The sequence below is a fragment of the Seriola aureovittata genome, chromosome 12, assembly GCF_021018895.1.
Source record: "Seriola aureovittata isolate HTS-2021-v1 ecotype China chromosome 12, ASM2101889v1, whole genome shotgun sequence".
Lineage (NCBI taxonomy): Eukaryota > Metazoa > Chordata > Actinopteri > Carangiformes > Carangidae > Seriola > Seriola aureovittata.
The window spans coordinates 25,914,528-25,938,358 of NC_079375.1; the positions used below are offsets into that span (position 1 = coordinate 25,914,528).

At 39.9% G+C, this 23,831-nt stretch overlaps 4 protein-coding genes across 5 annotated transcripts; 1 reads left to right on the top strand and 3 right to left on the bottom strand.

The window, feature by feature from the left end:
• Positions 1-333: 333 nt before the first annotated feature.
• LOC130179407 (tripartite motif-containing protein 16-like) lies at positions 334-5,938 on the bottom strand. Of its 2 annotated transcripts, none has more exons than XM_056392358.1 (2): positions 5,894-5,935; positions 334-5,101 (listed from the first exon to the last, which is right to left on the bottom strand). In XM_056392358.1, the coding sequence occupies exon 2, from the start codon at positions 4,941-4,943 to the stop codon at positions 3,276-3,278; it is 1,668 nt and encodes a 555-aa protein (XP_056248333.1). In that variant the 5' UTR covers positions 4,944-5,101; positions 5,894-5,935; the 3' UTR covers positions 334-3,275. The 2 variants fall into 2 exon arrangements, 1 of the variants encoding a protein (XP_056248333.1); XR_008829290.1 differs by lacking the exon at positions 334-5,101 and adding an exon at positions 5,116-5,197 and having other exon boundaries at positions 5,894-5,938.
• Positions 5,939-6,987: 1,049 nt separating this feature from the next.
• LOC130179402 (tripartite motif-containing protein 16-like) lies at positions 6,988-9,982 on the bottom strand. Its single transcript, XM_056392353.1, has one exon. It carries the CDS (start codon positions 9,756-9,758, stop codon positions 8,094-8,096), a length of 1,665 nt encoding a protein of 554 aa, XP_056248328.1. The 5' UTR covers positions 9,759-9,982; the 3' UTR covers positions 6,988-8,093.
• Positions 9,983-11,720: 1,738 nt separating this feature from the next.
• LOC130179328 (uncharacterized) lies at positions 11,721-17,243 on the top strand. Its single transcript, XM_056392230.1, has 3 exons — positions 11,721-11,797; positions 11,907-12,005; positions 12,442-17,243. Exon 3 carries the CDS (start codon positions 12,614-12,616, stop codon positions 14,471-14,473), a length of 1,860 nt encoding a protein of 619 aa, XP_056248205.1. The 5' UTR covers positions 11,721-11,797; positions 11,907-12,005; positions 12,442-12,613; the 3' UTR covers positions 14,474-17,243.
• Positions 17,244-19,286: 2,043 nt separating this feature from the next.
• Positions 19,287-22,223, bottom strand: LOC130179329 (tripartite motif-containing protein 16-like). The gene has a single exon (XM_056392231.1). It carries the CDS (start codon positions 21,819-21,821, stop codon positions 20,139-20,141), a length of 1,683 nt encoding a protein of 560 aa, XP_056248206.1. The 5' UTR covers positions 21,822-22,223; the 3' UTR covers positions 19,287-20,138.
• Positions 22,224-23,831: the final 1,608 nt, after the last annotated feature.

The following is a 23,831-nucleotide window of genomic DNA, read 5'->3' on the forward strand; positions in this document are numbered from 1 at the left end:
AGTCTAAAAGTATTAACATGAAAACACACATAAAGTATCAAAAGTAAAAGTCCTTTCAGAATAATGTCAATCATATGACTGGATTCTGATTATTGATGTATTAATGTGTAAACAACACTTTAATGTTGCAGCTTGTGAAGATGGGACTCATTTTAATGACTTAGATGAACCTTATCTCACCTCTAATAATACATTGTAATTAATTATTGATTATATTTCATATATTTAATACGAATCTGCAAAGTGAGCATTAGCTGCAGCTGCTCTCATATTAGTTTGACATGTTCTCCGTCAGCTTTGAGTCAGATCCTGGAGTGAAGACAAAAAGAAACATTTGATTGATTGTTGATGAAAATCAACTTTATTCATGACGTGAAGCTTCAGTTTGTTCACACACTGAATCAGTAAAGTCTGTTCAATGACTCTTGTTCAGTGATTTCATGAACAGATTCACTTCATCCACACAATCAGTTTGTTTCACATGAATCTCAGAGATGGAAAAGAAAATAATGAATCATCTCCTCGTTGATTATTATCATGATAATGACACTTTGATTAAACTTCATAGACCTTATTGTGAGTGGATTTGAACAACAACAACATTTGTTCTGACAAACACATCAATGTAAATGTAATTATAGATTTCTGTCTTTACACAGTGAGAACAAAACATCTGTGATAAAGGAAGGTCTGGTGATTTCTCTGTTCAGGACCAAACAACAACATAGTTTAGTTTAATTTAGTTAGTTTATTTCGAACATGTGCGAGTAACACACAAAGTAAAATGAAAAACAAACAAATCCAATAACAATAATCAAAACAAAAATAATAATGTTAACCCAACATGTCCGAAAAGGAGTAGGATGAAGCATATGCTTATTTAAACCTACCCCTTCTCCACTACTCAATTATCAGTCTTTCTTCCCAAACATATATATTTACATAAAGTAGAAGAAAATAAATAGATTAAATAAACAAATACATAAATCATTTATCATTTATGAAAACACCCGATTATTAAAGCCCTTCTTCCTCCCTGTACCTCGTGAAAACCATGTGTTTGTACCACTTTTTAAACTGGATCATGCTTGGACATTGCCTGAGCTCCACACCCAGTCTGTTCCACAGCCTCACTCCACAAACTGACAGACAAAAACTTTTTAGTGTTGTACGTGCCCGCTGATGTTTTAAGTTGAACTCACCCCTCAGATTATAACCCCCAACTCTGTGAAAAAACAATTTTTGAATATTTCCAGGAAGTAGATTGTTTATTGCTTTGTACATAATTTGTGCTGTTTGGAAATTAACCAGGTCAGTGAATTTTAATGTTTTTGATTTTAAGAATAGTGAATTTGTGTGATCTCTATAACCGGTATTATGAATTATTCTTATGGCTCTTTTCTGCAGTATGGATAGAGATTGTATTGCACATTTATAAGTATTGCCCCAAACCTCTGCACAGTATTGTAAATATGGTAAAATCAGTGAACAGTAGAGAATGTGGAGTGATTTGTGGTCCAGAATGTGTTTTGCTTTGCTCAGAACTGAAATGCTTCTTGACAGTTTGCTTTGTACATGTTTTATATGAGACTTCCAGTTTATTTTATCATCAATTGTTACCCCAAGAAACTTGTTTTCATATACTCTTTCAACGTCCACCCCATCTATTTGTAACTGTACTAGTGTATTCTTATTGCAATTACCGAATAACATGAATTTAGTTTTACTTAAGTTTAACGATAATTTGTTTCTGTCAAACCACATTTTCAGTTTGCACATTTCAGTGGTGATCCTCCCCAGTAGTTCATGTAAATCCCCCCCACAACAAAAAATACTAGTGTCATCTGCAAATAACACTAATTTTAGTGTTCTTGAAACTTTGCATATGTCGTTTATGTAAAGTATAAATAATATTGGACCTAATACTGACCCCTGTGGGACGCCACAAGCAATGTCCAAGCATGACGATGAATGTTCCCCCAACTTCACAAATTGTTTTGTTACTTAAATAACTTCTCACCCAGTGCAATACTAACCCCCTGATCCCGTACCGTTCAAGTTTATTGAATAATATGTTATGATTAATTGTATCAAAAGCTTTTTTGAGATCTATGAATACTCCAACTGAATGCAGTTTGTGATCTATAGCGTTTGTGATCTCCTCAATTGATTCTGTTAATGCCAGTGATGTTGAGCTGTTTGCTCTAAATCCGTATTGACTGTCAGAAAGTAATTTATGTTTGTTTATGAATTTGTCTAATCTGTTATTGAATAGTTTTTCTAGAATTTTGGAGAATTGAGGAAGTAAAGAAACTGGCCTGTAATTTGTGAAGTGGTGTCTATCCCCAGTTTTATACAGCGGCACAACTTTAGCTATTTTCATGTTGTTAGGAAATTTTCCAGTTTGGAATGATAAGTTACAGATGTATGTAAGTGGTTCAGAAATCCCCTCAATGACCTTTTTTACAACTTTCATATCAATTTCATTCAGATCAGTAGATGTTTTGTATTTACATTTATTTACTATATCTATTATTTCTTTTTCTTCCACTGCTGTAAGGAACATTGAACTGGGATTTCTCACTATGAGGTTATCATTCCAATCCTCAGATAACAATGGATCTGGAATTTTTTTTGCCAGGTTTGGTCCAACATTTACAAAAAAATGATTAAAGCTATTGACCACATCATCCATATTGTCCTTTTTAATATTATTATCGATAAAATATTGAGGGTAGCTCTGTTGTTTAGGACTATTTTTAATAATACTATTTAATATGTCCCATATTCCTTTAATATTGCTTTTGTTATAATATAATATTTTAGTATAGTATTCTCTCCTACATACCCTTATAATATTGGTTAACTTATTTTTATAGTTTTTATATTTCTTTTCTGCCTCTTTAGTCCTTAGTTTTATGAATTCTCTATATAGTGTATTTTTCTTTTTACAGGCATTTTGTAATCCTTTCGTAACACATAAAACGCTGACACATAAAACGTAACACATAAAAACACATCAACACAAATATCCAACAAACACTCAGAGCTCAGAGAAGTTTGTGTTCTCATGCGGAGAAATGTGAGTTCAGGAGAAACTAACATCATCATGAGCAGTGATTTCCTCCATGGCTCCAGCTCGGCCTAAAGTCACTCCTACATCAACACCACAAGAAATGAGAAGAGGTCAAAGTGCTGACAATGACTCTCAGCGACAAACACAAAGACACTAAATACACTGAGAGGCTAAAATACACATTTTAACTCACTCCTGTCTATTTCACTTTACACAACTCTGCTGTGGTTCCATCAACCCAGTAAAGACAGAGTCCAGCATAGAGAGGCTGAGTGAATGTGGTCTGGACTCTGTGGAGGAGAGTCATGGTTTCAGAGACGCTGTAGAAGGACAGAACACCTGCTGTGTGATCCAGGTACACTCCTACTCTGGAGGGCCGAGGACCTGAGACTGGAGTTTTGATGTTGTTGAACCTAAATGAAAAAGTGTTTTGATCACAATATAATGCCCACGATTTGGAATTGTTTCCAAATAAACTTTCCTCCCCTGCTCTGCTGATATTCTTGTATGAGACTGATACACAAACTCCTCCTCTCCTCTCCACCTCCCAGTAACAACGTCCAGTCAGACTCTCTCTACTAAGGACCTGACAATATGTTGTGAATCTGTCTGGATGACGAGGATAAGACTGTTGTTTGAATGTAAATTTAACTTTTCTGTTTCCCTCAGATAATAACAGACGTGTGAAAGCTGTGTTCGGATCCAGTGTGATTTCCTGTGAATATTTTAAGAAGTCAGCTCTGGTCTTGGGCTCTGGTTGTGACAGTAAAACATCCACTTCAGTCACTGTCAGTGAGATGTTTGTCCATGTCTCTGTCAGAACGTCCTGTAGTTTCTCTCTGAGCTGTGACACAGCTGCTGTCACGTCCTCAAAGTATCTTTGAGGAAAGATATTGATACTGGACGAGTCTGTAGAGTCACTGAGTCGTGACAGTGAGGGGTAGTTGCGTAGAAAGTGGCTGTGATCCTCTGTGTGTGAGAGCTGCTTCAGCTCAGCGTCTTTCCTCTTCAGCTCAGCGATCTCCTGCTGCAGCTTCTCCTGAAGCTCTTTGACTCGACCGGCTTCAGTTTCCTGCTGGGATCTGATCTGCTGCTTCACATCAGAGCGTCTTTTCTCCATGAGACGGATCAGCTCGGTGAAGGTCTTCTCACTGTCCTCCACCGCTTCATCAGCAGAGCCGTCGATAGCCTCCACCTCCTGTCGAAGCAGCTTCATATCTTTCTCTCTGTCCTGGATTCTCTGCTGGATCTGTTGCCGACTCAGCTGGAGCTCTCTCTGCCTCTCAGTCCTTTCTGCTGCAGCTGAGACTGTGTCGTGGCCTTTATGTTCCTCCACAGAGCAGAGATAACAGATACACTGCTGATCGGTGCGGCAGAACATCTTCATCACCTCATCGTGACGAGAGCAGATGTTCTCCTGGAGCTTCTCGGAGGGCTCCACCAGCTTGTGTTTCTTTAATGGAGCTGCTTCATAATGAGGCTGCAGGTGATTCTCACAGTAAGAGGCCAGACAAACCAGACAGGATTTTACAGCTTTCAGTTTCCTCCCAGTGCAGACATCACAGGCCACGTCTTCAGGTCCAGCATAGCAGTGATCAGCAGCAGCAGATTGGAGTCCAGTCTTCTTCAGCTGCTCCACTAAAGCTGCTAACATGGTGTTTTTCACCAGGACAGGCCTCGGTGTGAAGGTCTGCCTACACTGAGGGCAGCTGTGGATTCTCTTCTCATCCTCTTCATCCCAAAAGCTTTTAATACAGTTCATGCAGTAGCTGTGTCCACAGGGAATAGCCACTGGATCCTTCAGTAGATCCAGACAGATGGAACAAGAGAAAGTCTCCCGGTCCAGCTGATCTCCTTTCTGCGCCATTTCAGCTCTCGGTGACAATGACTGTCTGAGTTTCACTTCCTCAGAACTGAAACTAGTTTGAGCTCTGATCTCAACAACATGTGTCTCTGCAGTGAACGAGGCCTGTCAGCTCTCGCACTTCACCACATGTTGGTTCCACCCATCTTCAAACTGTAGATCTGAAGGGAGGGAACAAGGAAACACATGAACAGAGTGGAGCGGACTGTGTTTGAGAGCAGGAAGAAGAGGGAGGGGCATCAGGCTTTGCCACATTCCTGGATGAGGAGCGGTAGGTAAATTAAAACTTTAGTTCCTTAAAAGTCACTTTGGTTCATTTGTTTTTAGTATTAAAAGATGGTGAAATAATTAATAACAAAACATTGAATGTTCACAATATAAAAGGGTTGTTTAACCTACAGATTTATTAATAAATAAACCTGATTATAGAAGCTTTGTTAAAATGCTTCATGTTAAAATCTTAAAATACTGACATTGTGCTGAATTATTTAAAAATAATTTGAGGAAACGAATCATGTAATGATTTGAAATAAGGCACTGATGGTGTTTCTTGCTTATTTATTTAGTATTAACGAATATGTTTTCTCTTTTTCAGCTTTTTTCATGTGAAGGTTTTTCACCCAGCGACATTTAATGACCAAAGAGTGGAACCATGTAACTGAGACTGCTGAACCTTCCAAAATAAAAGGAAAAAAAAGGGAAAACTATGTCATCACTAAGTGAAATCCAGTTAAAAGCCGTGTGGACGGACCAATCCCTTTCAAGTGGGGAAGCTGCGCATTCTCCAGGGATAACTCGACAATGTGTTAACTAACTACTGTACATTAAACTCAACACACTGAGAAGAACATCTGAGGTTATCAGGAGTAACACATGTAGAACAACTACCACCGTTCTGACTTCACAGCACTTCAAGGAAATAGTGCAAGGTATCAAGAAGAAAGGAAACTCACCTTTACACTCACACCAACAAACAGTTGTTACCAGGAGGGTTGTGCTGCAGGTGAAAGTGCTCGCACCTGAACTCAACTCTGTATATAACCTGTGATCAAGCCAGGCTCCTCCTCCTACCTGCACCTCAGTGATGACTTTCATATGACTCCTGTGAGGAGCGTCAGGGAGTGGTGCAGAGTCCTCCTCCAGAACGGAAGGGAAGACGATCAGCTCACAAACAGGAAACTTGTAGGTCCTTCCTCTGCACTTGATCATTTAGGGCTCCTGTCTGTTCCCAGAGTTAAAGAGACGTCTGCTGGCTGCAGAGCCCTTTCCTCTCGGGCCCCTCTGCTCTGGAACAACCTCCCTGCTGATATCAGACTGTCTGACTCCATTCAGACTTTCAAATCTAAACTTCAAATGTATTTTTATAATTTAACTTTCAGTTAGCTTCTTATTCTTTTACAAACTCCGGCTCTGTACCTGCTGCCATCCTACCACCAGTGGGTCGGCCTCAGTCTCAATAAACCAGTAAACTCAGTACAGTATAGTCCAGGTTGTCATGCCGACGAGATCACTGTAAACTTTCTGAAAATCACTGCATCACTAAAACCATTTGACCAGAGAACTGATCCCTCTGATGCAGGTGTCGACCTCTTTGCTGTTGGTTGTTCATTTGTCAATGAGACAAACAATCGTGATGCAAACAAATATATTTATCAAACTAGAGACAGGGCGAGCTTCATTTGTATATAAATATAAATATGGTTTTAGCTAAGAAGTGATCCAGTTCTTTAAATACAGTGGAACGACTGATGCCATGAACAGAAAAGAGAAACTGTCAATTCTACTGATTTATTCACTAACAAGACTGAACACGATTTAAAAATAATAATAATAATGAAACACTTTATTTGTACTTAATAAAATTTAATTGCAGATAGTGAAAAATATTATCACTTTGAATAAGATAAAAAAGATTATTAAGTATTGTTAAGCTTTTTATTTGATCAAGGAGATTTCATGAACTCAACCCCGTCTTCTCAGCTGTTGCTAATTGAAACTGAATGTTTCTCTGAGTCTCTCAAACTTTTTCCTAATAAGAAATGTCTGTCAGTAGTTAATGTTTTTTTACTCAGGTCTTTATTTGAGGCAAAGACATGAAAACACAGAGTTGAAATACTATGATACAAGTAAAAGTCCCGCAGTCAACATTTTCTTTAAGATAAAGTATAAAAGTATTAACATGAAAATACACGTAAAGTATCAAAAGTAAAAGTCCTTTCAGAATAATGTCAATCATATGACTGGATTCTGATTATTGATGTATTAATGTGTAAACAACACTTTAATGTTGCAGCTTGTGAAGATGGGACTCATTTTAATGACTTAGATGAACCTTATCTCACCTCTAATAATACATTATGATTAATTATTGATTATATTTCATATCATTAATACGAATCTGCAAAGTGAGCATTAGCTGCAGCTGCTCTCATATTAGTTTGACATGTTCTCCGTCAGCTTTGAGTCAGATCCTGGAGTGAAGACAAAAAGAAACATTTGATTGATTGTTGATGAAAATGAACTTTATTCATGACGTGAAGCTTCAGTTTGTTCACACACTGAATCAGTAAAGTCTGTTCAATGACACTTGTTCAGTAATTTCATGAACAGATTCACTTCATCCACACAATCAGTTTGTTTCACAAGAATCTCAGCGAGAGAAAAGAAAATAATGAATCATCTCCTCATTGATTATTATCATGATAATGACAGTTTGATCAAACATCATAGACCTTATTGTGAGTGGATTTGAACAACAACAACATTTGTTCTGACAAACACATCAATGTAAATGTAATTATAGATTTCTGTCTTTACACAGTGAGAACAAAACATCTGTGATAAAGGAAGGTCTGGTGATTTCTCTGTTCAGGACCAAACAACAACATAAAAACACATCAACACAAATATCCAACAAACATTCAGAGCTCAGAGAAGTTTGTGTTCTCATGTGGAGAAATGTGAGTTCAGGTGAAACTACCATCATCATGAGCAGTGATATCCTCCATGGCTCCAGCTCGGCCTAAAGTCACTCCTACATCAACACCACAAGAAATGAGAAGAGGTCAAAGTGCTGATAATGACTCTCAGCGACAAACACAAAGACACTAAATACACTGAGAGGCTAAAATACACATTTTAACTCACTCCTGTCTATTTCACTTTACACAACTCTGCTGTGGCGTTTCTATAATAAAGCCGAAGTCCAGCATAGAGAGGCTGAGTGAATGTGGTCTGGATTCTGTGGAGGAGAGTCATGGTTTCAGAGACGCTGTAGAAGGACAGAACACCTGCTCTGTGATCCAGGTACACTCCTACTCTGGAGGGCCGAGGACCTGAGACTGGAGTTTTGATGTTGTTGAACATAAATGAAAAACTGTTTTGATCACAATATAACACCCAAGATTTGTCATTATATCCAAATAAACTTTCCTCCCCTGCTCTGCTGATATTCTTGTATGAGACTGCTACACGAACTCCTTCTCTCCACTCCACCTCCCAGTAACAACGTCCAGTCAGACTCTTTCTACTCAGGACCTGAGGATGTGAAGTGAATCTGTCTGGATGACGAGGATAAGGCTGTTTTTCACTCATTACTGTTGCTTTTCTGTTTCCCTCAGATAATAACAGCCATGAATATGCTGTGTTGGGATCCACTGTGATTTCCTGTGAATATTTTAAGAAGTCAGCTCTGGTTTTGGGCTCTGGTTGTGACAGTAAAACATCCACTTGAGACACTGTCAGTGAGATGTTTGTCCATGTCTCTGTCAGAACGTCCTGTAGTTTCTCTCTGAGCTGTGACACAGCTGCTGTCACGTCCTCAAAGTATCTCAGAGGACGGATATTGATACTGGATGAGTCTGTAGAGTCACTGAGTCGTGACAGTGAGGGGTAGTTATGTAGAAAGTGGCTGTGATCCTCTGTGTGTGAGAGCTGCTTCAGCTCAGCGTCTTTCCTCTTCAGCTCAGCGATCTCCTGCTGCAGCTTCTCCTGAAGCTCTTTGACTCGACCGGCTTCAGTTTCCTGCTGGGATCTGATCTGCTGCTTCACATCAGAGCGTCTTTTCTCCATGAGACGGATCAGCTCAGTGAAGGTCTTCTCACTGTCCTCCACCGCTTCATCAGCAGAGCCATTGATAGCCTCCACCTCCTGTCGAAGCAGCTTCACATCTTTCTCTCTGTCCTGGATTCTCTGCTGGATCTCTTGTCGCCTCAGCTGGAGCTCTCTCTGCCTCTCAGTCCTTTCTGCTGCAGCTGAGACTGTGTCGTGGCCTTTATGTTCATCCACAGAGCAGAGATAACAGATACACTGCTGATCAGTGCGGCAGAACATCTTCATCACCTCATCGTGACGAGAGCAGATGTTCTCCTGGAGCTTCTCGGAGGGCTCCACCAGCTTGTGTTTCTTTAATGGAGCTGCTTCATAATGAGGCTGCAGGTGATTCTCACAGTAAGAGGCCAGACAAACCAGACAGGATTTAACAGCTTTCAGTTTCCTCCCAGTGCAGACATCACAGGCCACGTCTTCAGGTCCAGCATAGCAGTGATCAGCAGCAGCAGCTTGGAGTCCAGTCTTCTTCAGCTTCTCCACTAAAGCTGCTAACATGGTGTTTTTCACCAGGACAGGCCTCGGTGTGAAGGTCTGCCTACACTGAGGGCAGCTGTGGATTCTCTTCTCATCCTCTTCATCCCAGAAGCTTTTAATACAGTTCATGCAGTAGCTGTGTCCACAGGGAATAGTCACCGGATCCTTCAGTAAATCCAGACAGATGGAACAACAGAAGGTCTCCCGGTCCAGCTGATCTCCTTTCTGCGCCATTTCAGCTCTCAGTGACAACGACTGTCTGAGTTTCACTTCCTCAGAACTGAAACTAGTTTGAGCTCTGATCTAAACAACATGTGTCTCTGCAGTGAACGGGGCCTGTCAGCTCTCGCACTTCACCACATGTTGGTTCCACCCATCTTCAAACTGTAGATCTGAAGGGGAGGGAACAAGGAAACACATGAACAGAGTGGAGCTGACTGTGTTTGAGAGCAGGAAGAAGAGGGAGGGGCATCAGGCTTTGACTCATTGTGTGATACTGTGTGTTTAACCTTTGTACAACATAAAGTTCAGAATATGACCAATTAAGATGCAGCTTTCCAGACTGACTCACCATACACAAATAACAACAGCACAAAGTCACAATCAGGGTGTAGAGAACTGATCCCTCTGATGCAGGTGTCGACCTCTTTGCTGTTGGTTGTTCATGTGTCGGGGACACAAACAATCATGATACAAACAAATATATTTATCAAACTAGAGACAGGGCGAGCTTCAGTTGTATTTAGATATAAATATGGTTTTAGCTGAGAAGTGGACACAGGACGGGACTCACATAATCCCACGCTATTTCATGACGTCACCCAATGCTGTCTGTTGTTACTGATTTGATTGAGAGACCCTGAGAGGAAAAAGTTACAGACTGTGTGTTTAAAGGAGGATTTATGGGACGAAACTGCAGAACTAAGATTACACAGCGAAACCGGTGTATGCAATACATAATCAAAAAGAGCATTAGTGTACTTACAGTGATGTGTGATCCTCTGATGCAGAACTTTAGTGTCAGGCTTTATATCCTCTCGAGGAAGGAACACCCTCAGATGATTATTCATTAGCAGGAGGAGGCACAGAGGAGAATCAGGACGATTTCATAGAAATCGTGTGACCTGCAGAATGACTTTCACAATTTGTGTGTGTGGATGGTTGAGATAAAAAGTGTCTTACGTATTGAAGTCATTAAGCTGGTTTGTCTTCTTATCTTATGTACAGACTGTAGACTTGTCCTGCTTACATCGAGTAACATTTTATTTAAATATAGTCTGAAAATAAAAATGCTCTACTGGTCAAAATTTTCACAACACCTGAAATCTGGAGACTGTGCTGGTCTTCATCATTTGAGGCCACCGTCTGGTTCCTTTTCTCCGATGTTTTGGCTCATTATCTCGCTGTATTCTGACAGAATTCTGCAGTCCAGTGTTGTCCTAATAATGTATCAGAGGGTGCAGTAACAAAGTTTGTTCTAACACTGCCTTTGTACAGACAGAGGGTTTGTAAGTTATCAACAAACATTTGAATTGTTTCCATTAACTTTAAAGGCTTCATTTACTTTCATTGCTGCAGGAAAGCTGTAAGTTATCAAAAGAAGTGTGGAAAATTCTGCAAATTTTACTTTCACTTTCAGGTTTGCAGAGTGGCAAGAGAGCCTCACCCAAGGGTCTGTCTGTGTGCCTGTGTGGACTGTATATAAAGGAGCGGCAGAGTAAACTGAGACAGAACTCTCCCTCCATCCGTGATCAGAGGTAAGTTGCTGAATACACTGAGCTGTTGATTTAACTCTGTCTGTCTGTTGTTTTAGTGTTAATGTGATGATGATAGAGGCATTAACAAAGCTGCATGATTGCATTAGTATTGAAATTATATATGTTTTTATAGTCTTTTACTCTAATTGGAACTCAACTCTCGGTTTCTTGATTTTTGTTTTTTACATTCTGACCAATATAGTTGATTCCTAATATATAAAGAATCATAACTTTTATTGTGTGATGAAATAGCTGACAGTTTGCACTGCTTTTTCCATGAACTGCCTTACTCAAACTGAAACTGAAACTGGCTCATTTTTTTTCATTTAAATACATGCTTGCTCATTACTGGGTACATTCCTGTCTTTTAATGAAGGTGTAACTTACAAATAAATAAAAGAAAATCTGATCTGCCACTTTCTGCTGTTTACATTACATTAGAAGACATAAAGGAACGTAGGGCGTTGGAAAATGAAGTCCAACAGTGACGTGCTCCTCTTCATTGCCTAAGCTAAGGTAAATGATAAATGTGGAAATGTGGATCATAGTGATCCAAATAAATAGAATTTCTGAATCATAAACATAGCTCTGTTTTTATAGGCACTTTATTCTTTTTGTATTTTAGGATTTGGAGATAATGATTTAACTCTCGAGCAGCACTTTGCAAACACAACAGCTCTTGGATCCTACACTGGACAACAGGGGCAGAAAAGAGCCAACAGAGGTTTGTTGTAATTCATCTCCAGCAGTTTAATACTTAAGTGTTTTTACCTAGACTGCTTAGCTCCTACAACCAGGAACTCAACTCTGCACCATGGCTGCTAATTTTGCTTTAATCTGACTAAGGTCAACAGTGTGATGCTCTCTGAGAAACATTCTTGACCTGTCCCTGAGAGAAGTCAACTTGTTCATGTTTTACAAATGAAGCAGAATTTTTCAGTCCAACTGTTTGTACTGATGACTCAACCAAAATAATTTTATGTCCATTACAGTGAAAACAAATCCTCTAAGGATCACCTGGTGTTATCTATGGAAAAATTTAATGGACAAAGTCTATTTTATCATCCACCACCAGTTCAGCTGTTGCACGATTATTACAAGCAATAATAACATAGTGGTACTATCATGGTCTCTACAAATGTGTTTTTTTTTATATGCAGATTCAGACCAGAGAGCACTTACTTCACAATAACAGAAGCAACACTCACATCAAGATGGATGAACTTCTCTGACCACAAAGACTGCTCATCAGATAAACCTCCCAAGAAGACAGCTGGTACCAACTGATTTGTACTTTGATATTGTGATCACAAATTACTTGCCTTCATCATAATGATATCTAGAATAGCATCTGGATTTCGCTCAGCTTGCAAGTTAGTTAGATCAGTCTTTTCAAAATCAAAATCAAAATCAAAAGTTCCTGAAGAAACAAAGCCAACCACAAATTTTGCTGATTCACATCCTGTTAATTTACAACAAAATAACTATAATTCAGAGGAGCCAGAGTGCAGTAAACGGCTTGCTGATGCTGTTAAAGAAAGAAGCACAAAGCTGAAACATGAGACAGGGCCTCTCCCTGTTTATCAAATTCCCCTGATAGAAGAAAGGATCAATGTGGAGGGGTGTAAATGTTTCAGCTTTGGAAAAGAATCCACTAAAGGTAATCGCACCATAATGGTTCTTGGAGCAACTGGTGCTGGCAAATCAACTCTTATCAATGGGATGATCAATTACATTCTTGGTGTTGAATGGGAGGATCCATATCGGTTTAAGTTAGTTGACGAGGGTCAGTCGAAGTCACAAGCTGAAAGCCAGACTTCTGAAGTCACAGCATATAGAATCAACCATCAGGAGGGCTTTAAGATAGAGTACACACTCACTCTTGTTGACACTCCAGGCTTTGGAGATACAAGAGGCATAGAAAGAGACAGGATGATCGTAGAGCAGCTGCGTAATCTCTTCTCCTCTGAACTTGGAGTCAGTGAGATTGACGCTGTGTGTTTCGTCGCTCAGGCTTCTTTAGCACGACTCACACCAACACAGAAATATGTGTTTGATTCAGTTCTCTCAATCTTTGGCAAAGATGTGGCAGAAAACATCAGGGTTCTGGTGACATTTGCAGATGGCAAACGTCCACAAGTTCTCGAGGCGATCAATGCTTCAGGTGTCCCATGTCCTAAAACAAAAGACGGACTGCCAGATCACTTTAAGTTCAATAATTCAGCGTTGTTTGCACAAAACAAATCATCTGCAGCAGAGAGCATGAGTGGGGAAGATGATGAAGATGGAGGCTTTGATCAGATGTTTTGGAACATGGGGACAAGAAGCATGCAGAGGTTTTTTGTTGCTTTAAATAAAGTAGACACCAAAAGTTTGACATTGACAAAGGAGGTCCTCAGAGAAAGAAAGCAGCTTGAGATTTCGGTTGAGAATTTGAAGAAGCAGGTTAAAGATGGTTTAGCCAAGCTAGAGGAGATAAAAGAGACAGCTGAACAACTTAAAGAGCATGAGGCAGAGATCAGCAGAAATAAGAACTTTGAGTTTGAAGTCAGTGTCTCAAAGCCTTTTCAAGTGGATATTTCTGATACTGGATTTTACCTCACCAACTGTCAGCAGTGTCATTTTACCTGCCACGATGATTGTAGCATTGCAAATGATGCAAATAAAATAGACTGTAGTGTAATGGCGGATGGATACTGCACCCAGTGCCCAAGAAAATGTGTTTTTAGTGTACATTATAATCAGAAGTACAAATGGGAGTACAAGGAAGTGAAAGAAAAAAAAACAGTAAAAGAGCTGCAAAAAAAGTACCTTAAAGCCACAGAGGCTAAAATGCCTGTGCAGGCACTGATCGACAAACTGAGGCTGGAATATGATCTTGTAAAGGCTGAGGTGGTGACACTAATGGAGAGATCTGCCCAGTGTCTGAACAGACTTAAAGAGATAGCACTTAAGCCAAACCCTCTCTCCACTCCAGAGTACATCGACATGCTCATTGAGGGAGAGAAATATGAAGCCAAACCAGGCTGGAAGCAACGAGTTCAGTCCCTGATAGACATGAGAGAAAAAGCTGACTACATGGCTAAAGTAGAGAGAGGAGAAAAACTGCTGCAGAGTCCAACAACTGACTCCCAGGGTTTCAATCAAGGCCAAACAAAGAACAATGACAACCAAGACAAGGTCCTGATTTGATGCGATTCCCATTTTGTTTCAATTCAATTCAACATGGATTCAGTTAGAGATATTTCAGTTTCAATACTAATTTTTCTTGGATATGAATGAGATTCTCAGAAAACTATTGCTGTAAATTGTTACCCTGACCTGACACATTATTTAAAGGATTAACGTTATCATTAAGAATGGACTCCAAAGCGCTTACATTAATGCACTTTTTACATGACCTACAGTTTATACACACATCTGAAGAAGTAATAGGTAGGTAAGTAATGTGCATTCACTAAAGTAGCCCGGTGCACTGGCTACAGTCTTCTTCTTCTTCTTGCACATCTTGCTAATGGCTTTGCTTTTGTCTAGCTCTGTCTTCATAGTTTTTAAATCTGACATGCAACCATATATCTACCTTTAGACTTGCTGGTGCCTTTAGTGGAGCCGCATCTACCATTTTTTTGCCTCTCACATGGCCAGATCTCACTGCATGAGAAGTGTGGTCATGTGAGACTAACAGGGTTACAGCTTCACACATCCACAGACTGTAAAGGGAATATATGAAAAAGATCGGTCTCTGGATTTTATGAATCGATATCAGATTATTGAAATGAAGATAGCTACGAATCAGAGAATCCATTTTTTCCAACCCAGGCCAACAAGACAGACACTGATAACCACCAAGTCAAGACTGAGCCCAGTTCTGATAGGTATGTACCAAGATGAGGATCAGAAGCTGGATACCGACCGAGACCAAGATGAGACTGAGACTCATTCTAATATAAGCGAGGGCCAAGACAGTGAGATAGATTCTAACCCAACCCAAGACGAGACAGATTCTGATACAGGGTTTATACTGCTACCCAGCAAGACCGAGAACATACCGAGATCAGTGAAAACCAAGGTAAGACCATGATGTTGAATAAAATATCTAATATAAGTGAAAGTGCTGTTACCAATGATGAAATGATTAATTCACAGTCAATCAACAACAACTCTGCAGCTTTACGCCTCTTGAAACTCACTGTATTGGTTCTCCAGCTGTGAAGACTTTATAATGTTCTGTGTCAAAGTAGATAGCTGACAACGGTGGAAGTGAATGCAACTATGAAAATAACATTGCATATCTTACATAACATCCTTATATTTTCACACAGTTCTTTACACATATGTGCATGACATAACAGTATTATATAGGTGTGCTATGTGAGTATTATCTAATTTCATGTAACCATGAGTTATCGTTTTTATTGATGCTAGGAATTCATTCTATGTAATGTGGAAGTATGTAATTTTTTTTTGTTTTATGAGTTTGTAATGTTTCTGGTATTGGTTTCATGTTATTACTAGTTATTATAGTCCTGTATGGTCAGGTGTTCTGTGGTATGTGTTAGTGTTTTCTTTGTGGCATTGTTGTACTCCATTGGTCTGATAAAGGCTGAGGATGCCGGTTATATGTCTATCATGAGATACTATCAGAACAGGTCTCTTGACTGATATAAAAAGAGAGCTCACTGTTGTTCATTGGGAATCTCTGCTGATCCGTGTAAGTGAACAGTCCTCTATATTGTACAATATATATATAGATATATATATATAAGTCTATACACTCATCTAAAGTGTTTTCTGTGTTTTTTAGTGATGATATTTAAGCAGTTTCCAAAACACCTCTAATATTAAAGCCAGTTAAACTCTGGCAATTTGATGGTATTTGTTATACCATAGTAACTGTTACAATTAAATTATTTTGTACCCTGCAGTTGCCATAGATTTTATGTGTTTTGCATATTTTGTTTCTGAATTAAGTATATACCAGTGGCGATTGCTCTAAGACTGCAAGGGAAGCTCAGCTTCCCCTAAAATGTCAACAAAATAAGTGGTCAAATATGTCCTGTTGTGTGAACATTTCATTGACTAAATATGCGCTAGAACACGTTCATCTTTTGTTCAGAATCAGCTCCTTATCACAGGTAACCGACACGACTTCTTCTCCTTCCTCCCCGCAGCGCCACAGAGCTTTACACAGTGTAGACGCCGAGCGTCTCCTGACGTCACTGGGGAAGCAGAGAGTGGGTTGTTCCACTGCAGCTAAACTAGACGGTCATTGGATAAATGCTGGGCTTTGTCCCGCCCATCGGATGCTCAGCGTCTCTGGGGGTCTATGGGACAGTGGGCTGGCCCGGACGCTGCATGTTGATTGGATGATCTGTCTGAGGCTGAGTCCCTTTTTGATTGACAGCGAAATGAGCGAATCAGCGATCTTGAAGTATAAGCATCCACCGGAGAATTTGTCAAGTTTTTCATTCCGTTGTTCGGAGTTGATCTGGAGACGTTACTGATCCTCAGCGACTTTGTCTTTGTTAAAAACGACTAGCGTTGTGTGTGGCGACTCTCTTCTGTCACTCTGCGAATTTACATATAAATAAACGGACACATTTTATGATGTAGGCCGAAAATAAGCTTCCCCTCCTTATAAGACCAGCAGCCGCCACTGGGGTATACATAAATGTTTAAAGAAATTACACAATTGCAACCAGTTTACATTGTTCAATATAAGCTGCCTTTTACACAGAGCTGTCAGAATTTTGATTTTTGATTGTGTTCCTAACCTTTTTATCTTCGGAAAAAAAAACAAAGGTGACATAGATACTTACTACTGACACATAAACTATTGATGGGTATGGAAAAACATTTTATGGTCATGTGGTTTAATAAAAAAAAGTGCTGAGAATGACTCTCAACAACAAACACAAAGACACAAAAAACATTGAGGAGCCAAAATTCACATTTTTACTCACTTCTCTCTATTTCACTTTACACAACTCCGCTGTGGCGTTTCTATAAAAAAGCCGAAGTCCAGCATAGAGAGGCTGAGTGAATGTGGTCTGGACTCTGTGGAGGAGAGTCATGGTTTCAGAGACGCTGTAGAAGGACAGAACACCTGCTGTGTGATCCAGGTACACTCCTATTCTGGAGGACCGAGGACCTGAGACTGGAATTTTGATGCTGTTGAACCTAAATGAAAAAGTGTTTTGATCACAATATAATGCCCAAAATTTGTCATTATATCCAAATAAACTTTCCCTCTCTGCTCTGCTGATATTCTTGTATGAGACTGCTACACAAACTCCTCTTCTCCTCTCCACCTCCCAGTAACAATGTCCAGTCAGACTCTCTCTACTCAGGACCTGAGGATGTGAAGTGAATCTTTCTGGATGACGAGGATAAGACTGTTGTTGACTCCATGTTACTTTTCTGTTTCCCTCAGATAATAACAGCCATGTGAAAGCTGTGTTTGGATCCAGTGTGATTTCCTGTGAATATTTTAATAATCCACCTCTGGTCCTGGGAGAAATCAAACTCAATTTGAACGAGAAAATAAAAATGTTGCAGAATATTTTTCTGACATACAAAAAAAACCCAAAACATATTAACACATTTGTTAGGAAACAGTTCAAATCCAGAATGATTTAAACACACATGGTTGAATCAGGAAGTTGTTTGTTGTAACTCTAAATCCAGAAGGATGTGGATGAACCAGACCAGCTGCTTCTGCACTTGATCATTTAGGGCTCCTGTCTTTTCCCAGAGGTAAAGAAACGTCTGCTGGCTGCAGAGCCCTTTCCTCTCGGGCCCCTCTGCTCTGGAACAACCTCCCTGCTGATATCAGACTGTCTGACTCCATTCAGACTTTCAAATCTAAACTTCAAACGTATTTTTATAATTTAACTTTCAGTTAGCTTCTTATTCTTTTACAAACTCAGGCTCTGTACCTGCTGCCATCCTACCACCAGTGGGTGGGCCTCAGTCTCATAAACCAGTAAGCTCAGTACAGTATAGTCCAGGTTGTCATGCCGACGAAATCACTGTAAACTTTCTTAAAATCACTGCATCACTAAAACCATTTGACCGGAGAACTGATCCCTCTGATGCGGGTGTCGACCTCTTTGCTGTTGGTTGTTCATTTGTCAATGAGACAAACAATCGTGATGCAAACAAATATATTTATCAAACTAGAGACAGGACGAGCTTCAGTTGTATATAAATATAAATATGGTTTTAGCTAAGAAGTGATCCAGTTCTTTAAATAGAGTGGAACGACTGATGTCAGAAAAGAGAAACTGTCAATTCTACTGATTTATTCACTAACAAGACTGAACATGATTTAATAATAATAATAATAATGAAACACTTTATTTGTACTTAATAAAATTTAATTACAGATAGTGAAAAATATTATCACTTTGAATAAGATAAAAAAGATTATTAAGTATTGTTAAGCTTTTTATTTGATCAAGGAGATTTCATGACCTCAACCCTGTCTTCTCAGCTGTTTCTAATTGAAACTGAATGTTTCTCTGAGTCTCTCAAACTTTTTCCTAATAAGAAATGTCAGTCAGTAGTTAATGTTTTTTTACTCAGGTCTTTATTTAAGTCAAAGACATGAAAACACAGAGTTGAAATACTCTGATACAAGTAAAAGTCCCGCAGTCAACATTTTCTTTAAGATAAAGTCTAAAAGTATTAACATGAAAACACACATAAAGTATCAAAAGTAAATGACAGAATAATGTCAATCATATGACTGGATTCTGATTATTGATGTATTAATGTGTAAACAACACTTTAATGTTGCAGCTTGTGAAGATGGGACTCATTTTAATGACTTAGATGAACCTTATCTCACCTCTAATAATACATTATAATTAATTATTGATTATATTTCATATCATTAATACGAATCTGCAAAGTGAGCATTAGCTGCAGCTGCTATCATATCAGTTTGACATGTTCTCCGTCAGCTTTGAGTCAGATCCTGGAGTGAAGACAGAAAGAAACATTTGATTGATTGTTGATGAAAATCAACTTTATTCATGACGTGAAGCTTCAGTTTGTTCACACACTGAATCAGTAAAGTCTGTTCAATGACTCTTGTTCAGTGATTTCATGAACAGATTCACTTCATCCACACAATCAGTTTGTTTCACATGAATCTCAGAGAGGGAAAAGAAAATAATGAATCATCTCCTCATTGATTATTATGATAATGACACTTTGATTAAACTTCATAGACCTTATTGTGAGTGGATTTGAACAACGACAACATTTGTTCTGACAAACACATCAATGTAAATGTAATTATAGATTTCTGTCTGACACAGTGAGAACAAAACATCTGTGATAAAGGAAGGTCCGGTGATTTCTCTGTTCAGACCCAAACAACAACAGACAAACACATCAACACAAACATCCAACAAACACTCAGAGCTCAGAGAAGTTTTTGTTCTCATGTGGAGAAATGTGAGTTCAGGTGAAACTACCATCATCATGAGCAGTGATTTCCTCCATGGCTCCAGCTCGGCCTAAAGTCACTCCTACATCGACACCACAAGAGAGAAGAGGTCAAAGTGCTGACAATGACTCTCAGCAACAAACACAAAGGCACAAAATACATTGAGAGGCTAAAATACACATTTTTTTAAAGTTATTTTTTGGGGCTTTTTGTGCCTTTAATGGACAGGACAGTAGAGAGACAGGAAATTGGGTGGCAGAGAGAGGGGGAATGACATGCAGCAGGTCGTCCGAACCGGGGCCAACTGCAGCGAGGACTGTAGCCTCTACACATGGGGCGCCTGCTTAGACCACAATGCCACACAACGCCCCCCAATATACACATTTTAACTCACTCTGTCTATTTCACTTTACACAACTCTGCTGTGGTTCCTCTATTATAAACCCGAAGTCCAGCATAGAGAGGCTGAGTGAATGTGGTCTGGACCCTGTGGAGGAGAGTCATGGTTTCAGAGACGCTGTAGAAGGACAGAACACCTGCTCTGTGATCCAGGTACACTCCTACTCTGGAGGACTGAGGACCTGAGACTGGAGTTTTGATGCTGTTGAACCTAAATGAAAAACTGTTTTGATCACAATATAATGCCCAAGATCTGTCATTGTTTCCAAATAAACTTTCCTCCCCTGCTCTGCTGATATTCTTGTATGAGACTGCTACACAAACTCCTCTTCCTCTCCTCTCCACCTCCCAGTAACAACGTCCAGTCAGACTCTCTCTACTCAGGACCTGACAATATGAAGTGAATCTGTCTGGATGATCAGGATAAGACTGTTGTTTGAACATAAATTTTACTTTTTGGTTTCCCTTAAATAATAACAGCCATGTTAAAGCTGTGTTTGTATCCAGTGTGATTTCCTGTGAATATTTTAATAATCCACCTCTGGTCCTGGGCTCTGGTTGTGACAGTAAAACATCCACTTCAGTCACTGTCAGTGAGATGTTTGTCCATGTCTCTGTCAGAACGTCCTGTAGTTTCTCTCTGAGCTCTGACACAGCTGCTGTCACCTCCTCAAAGTATCTCAGAGGAAAGATATTGATGCTGGATGAGTCTGTAGATTCACTGAGTTGTGACAGTGAGGGGTAGTTGCGTAGAAAGTGGCTGTGATCCTCTGTGTGTGAGAGCTGCTTCAGCTCAGCGTCTTTCCTCTTCAGCTCAGCGTCTTTCCTCTTCAGCTCAGCGATCTCCTGCTCCAGCTTCTCCTGAAGCTCTTTGACTCGACTGGCTTCAGTTTCCTGCTGGGATCTGATCTGCTGCTTCACATCAGAGCGTCTTTTCTCCATGAGACGGATCAGCTCAGTGAAGATCTTCTCACTGTCCTCCACAACTTTATCAGCAGAGCCATTGATAGCCTCCCCCTCCTGTTGAAGCAGCTTCACATCTTTCTCTCTGTCCTGGATTCTCTGCTGGATCTCCTGTCGCCTCAGCTGGAGCTCTCTCTGCCTCTCAGTCCTTTCTGCTGCAGCTGAGACTGTGTCGTGGCCTTTATGTTCATCCACAGAGCAGAGATAACAGATACACTGCTGATCAGTGCGGCAGAACATATTCATCACCTCATCGTGACGAGAGCAGATGTTCTCCTGGAGCTTCTCGGAGGGCTCCACCAGCTTGTGTTTCTTTAATGGAGCTGCTTCATAATGAGGCTGCAGGTGATTCTCGCAGTAAGAGGCCAGACAAACCAGACAGGATTTAACAGCTTTCAGTTTCCTCCCAGTGCAGACATCACAGGCCACGTCTTCAGGTCCAGCATAGCAGTGATCAGCAGCAGCAGCTTGGAGTCCAGTCTTCTTCAGCTGCTCCACTAAAGCTGCTAACATGGTGTTTTTCCCCAGGACAGGCCTCGGTGTGAAGGTCTGCCTACACTGAGGGCAGCTGTGGATTCTCTTCTCATCCTCTTCATCCCAGAAGCTTTTAATACAGTTTATGCAGTAGCTGTGTCCACAGGGAATAGTCACCGGATCCTTCAGTAAATCCAGACAGATGGAACAAGACAAGATTTCCAGCTGATCTCCTTTCTGCGCCATTTCAGCTCTCAGTGACAACGACTGTCTGAGTTTCACTTCCTCAGAACTGAAACTAGTTTGAGCTCTGATCTCAACAACATGTGTCTCTGCAGTGAACGGGGCCTGTCAGCTCTCACACTTCACCACATGTTGGTTCCACCCATCTTCAAACTGTAGATCTGAAGGGGAGGGAACAAGGAAATGCATGAACAGAGTGGAGCTGACTGTGTTTGAGAGCAGGAAGAAGAGGGAGGGGCATTACAGGAAGTGGTTTGATACTGTGTGTTTAACCCTTTGTACAACATAAAGTTCAGAATATGACCAATAAAGATGCAGCTCTCCAGACTGACTGAAGTGAAAACTGCTTGTTGTATTCTTGCTGTTGTCACTTTACTGATTTGGATTATTTAGACGTTGAGTTTAAATTACCTTGGTAACTGAGTGAGAGTTTGTGACTTGAACTGTGATGTCAATTCTCATCCCACTTTCACTGATATGACTGATACTTGAATATTAATCAATTTAGAATGTTTATTAAACATCACTTTATTTTGGTAGGATATGTTGCATAAACAAATGATGATGTTACCAAAAACAGTTAGAAAAATGGCAAAGGATAATGACGTATCGGCTTGTTTGCAATTGTGTCGAGATAATTTTATTTCCTTTTTTGTTTTTTTGAAAAACAAATAATTGAAATTTATGATGCAATGCAGAATCGGACTTATTTTGATTTATTTCTTATTCAGTTATTCTTTAATAATTTATTTAGGTCATCAATCCTGATTGATTTTTGTAATGTTATGATTGTGTTCATTATTTGGTTTGTTTAGTATGACTTAATGTGTTAAGTTCGATCTGTATTACATGTTTTGTATTATGGTTATTTATGTCTTATTTTTGTTCAATTTAAAAAAAAAAAAAAGAGAAAAAAACCCAATTAAGACAGCCAGGGTTTAATACGTCACAAACCTAAGGAACAAGTCCTGTCAACTTGTGAGGACGGGGGGCGGGGCTAAATTATCCTGAAACCTTGTCAGTACAAAGAGAGAGTTAGCATTAGCAAAACTGCTAACACTGTGTCAGCCACTGCCAGTTACAAGCTAACAAACAACATAAAGAAATAAAAGATGCTAACTGTGCTAACCGTTCTGACCCGTCTGCTAGTCTCTGGTTCTGGTCTCAGACTCCTCCTCTGAGTCTGGGTCTGACTGAGGCTCAAACATGTGTCTGAGTCTCTCCAATGTTTCCTCCTCTCACCATCTTGATGCTCTCTGCTCTTTCACCTGTCCACCTGGAGCCAGCAGGTGGTGGGCGGGGCTAAAGGCCTGATCCAGATTTCTCAATGAGGAAGTAAGTGTAGATGATCTTACATGATTTCCATGTTTTTATGAAACATAATTTAAGACGCTGTTTGTCATCTCACCTTTTCCTCCCCTCTTTCTGTCATGTCTGTGTTTGTCCAGGTGTTGCCCTTGTCTTAGTTTCTGTCTGTGAGTTACCTACAGTGTCAGTCAGTGTTTAACCCTGTTCTAATTAATGTTTCCCTCAATCAAACACATGTTGACATGTGAAGGAAAAATGCTGAATGTCAGTCTCCTCAAACTTGAAGTGAATTGATTTGATACTAATACATATTCAAGAGCAACCAGTTTGTTTTATAGAGCATGTAGTAAAATCACAAGTAAATCACAAAACTCACGGGAAATAACGTCATGAATTCACTTTAACCACGTGGCTAAACATCATGTTACAAGAAGCTGGTAGAAAACTGGAAACAAAAGTCCAGTGTTTAGTTGTTCCACTCCTCCATACACCGCCTGGCGTCTTCCCTCAGTCCTGATGGACAAGAGTCATAAACACCCAATTGGAAACAAACATGTCATTTTTGGATATTTTCCTATTAAACCAGACGTCATCAGGGCCTCATGTTTCACCTCCTGTGGGCCACAAACTCTGTGTCCTGGTTTGACCCCCTTCCAACACAGACCAGTTGTGTCTCCATGCTGTTGTGCCATTTCCCTTTTGTTT

Excerpts from the sequence above, each read along its gene's own strand:
- LOC130179407 (XM_056392358.1), bottom strand. The coding sequence starts at position 4,943 with ATGGCGCAGAAAGGAGATCAGCTGGACCGGGAGACTTTCTCTTGTTCC.
- LOC130179402 (XM_056392353.1), bottom strand. The coding sequence starts at position 9,758 with ATGGCGCAGAAAGGAGATCAGCTGGACCGGGAGACCTTCTGTTGTTCC.
- LOC130179328 (XM_056392230.1), top strand. The coding sequence starts at position 12,614 with ATGATATCTAGAATAGCATCTGGATTTCGCTCAGCTTGCAAGTTAGTT.
- LOC130179329 (XM_056392231.1), bottom strand. The coding sequence starts at position 21,821 with ATGGCGCAGAAAGGAGATCAGCTGGAAATCTTGTCTTGTTCCATCTGT.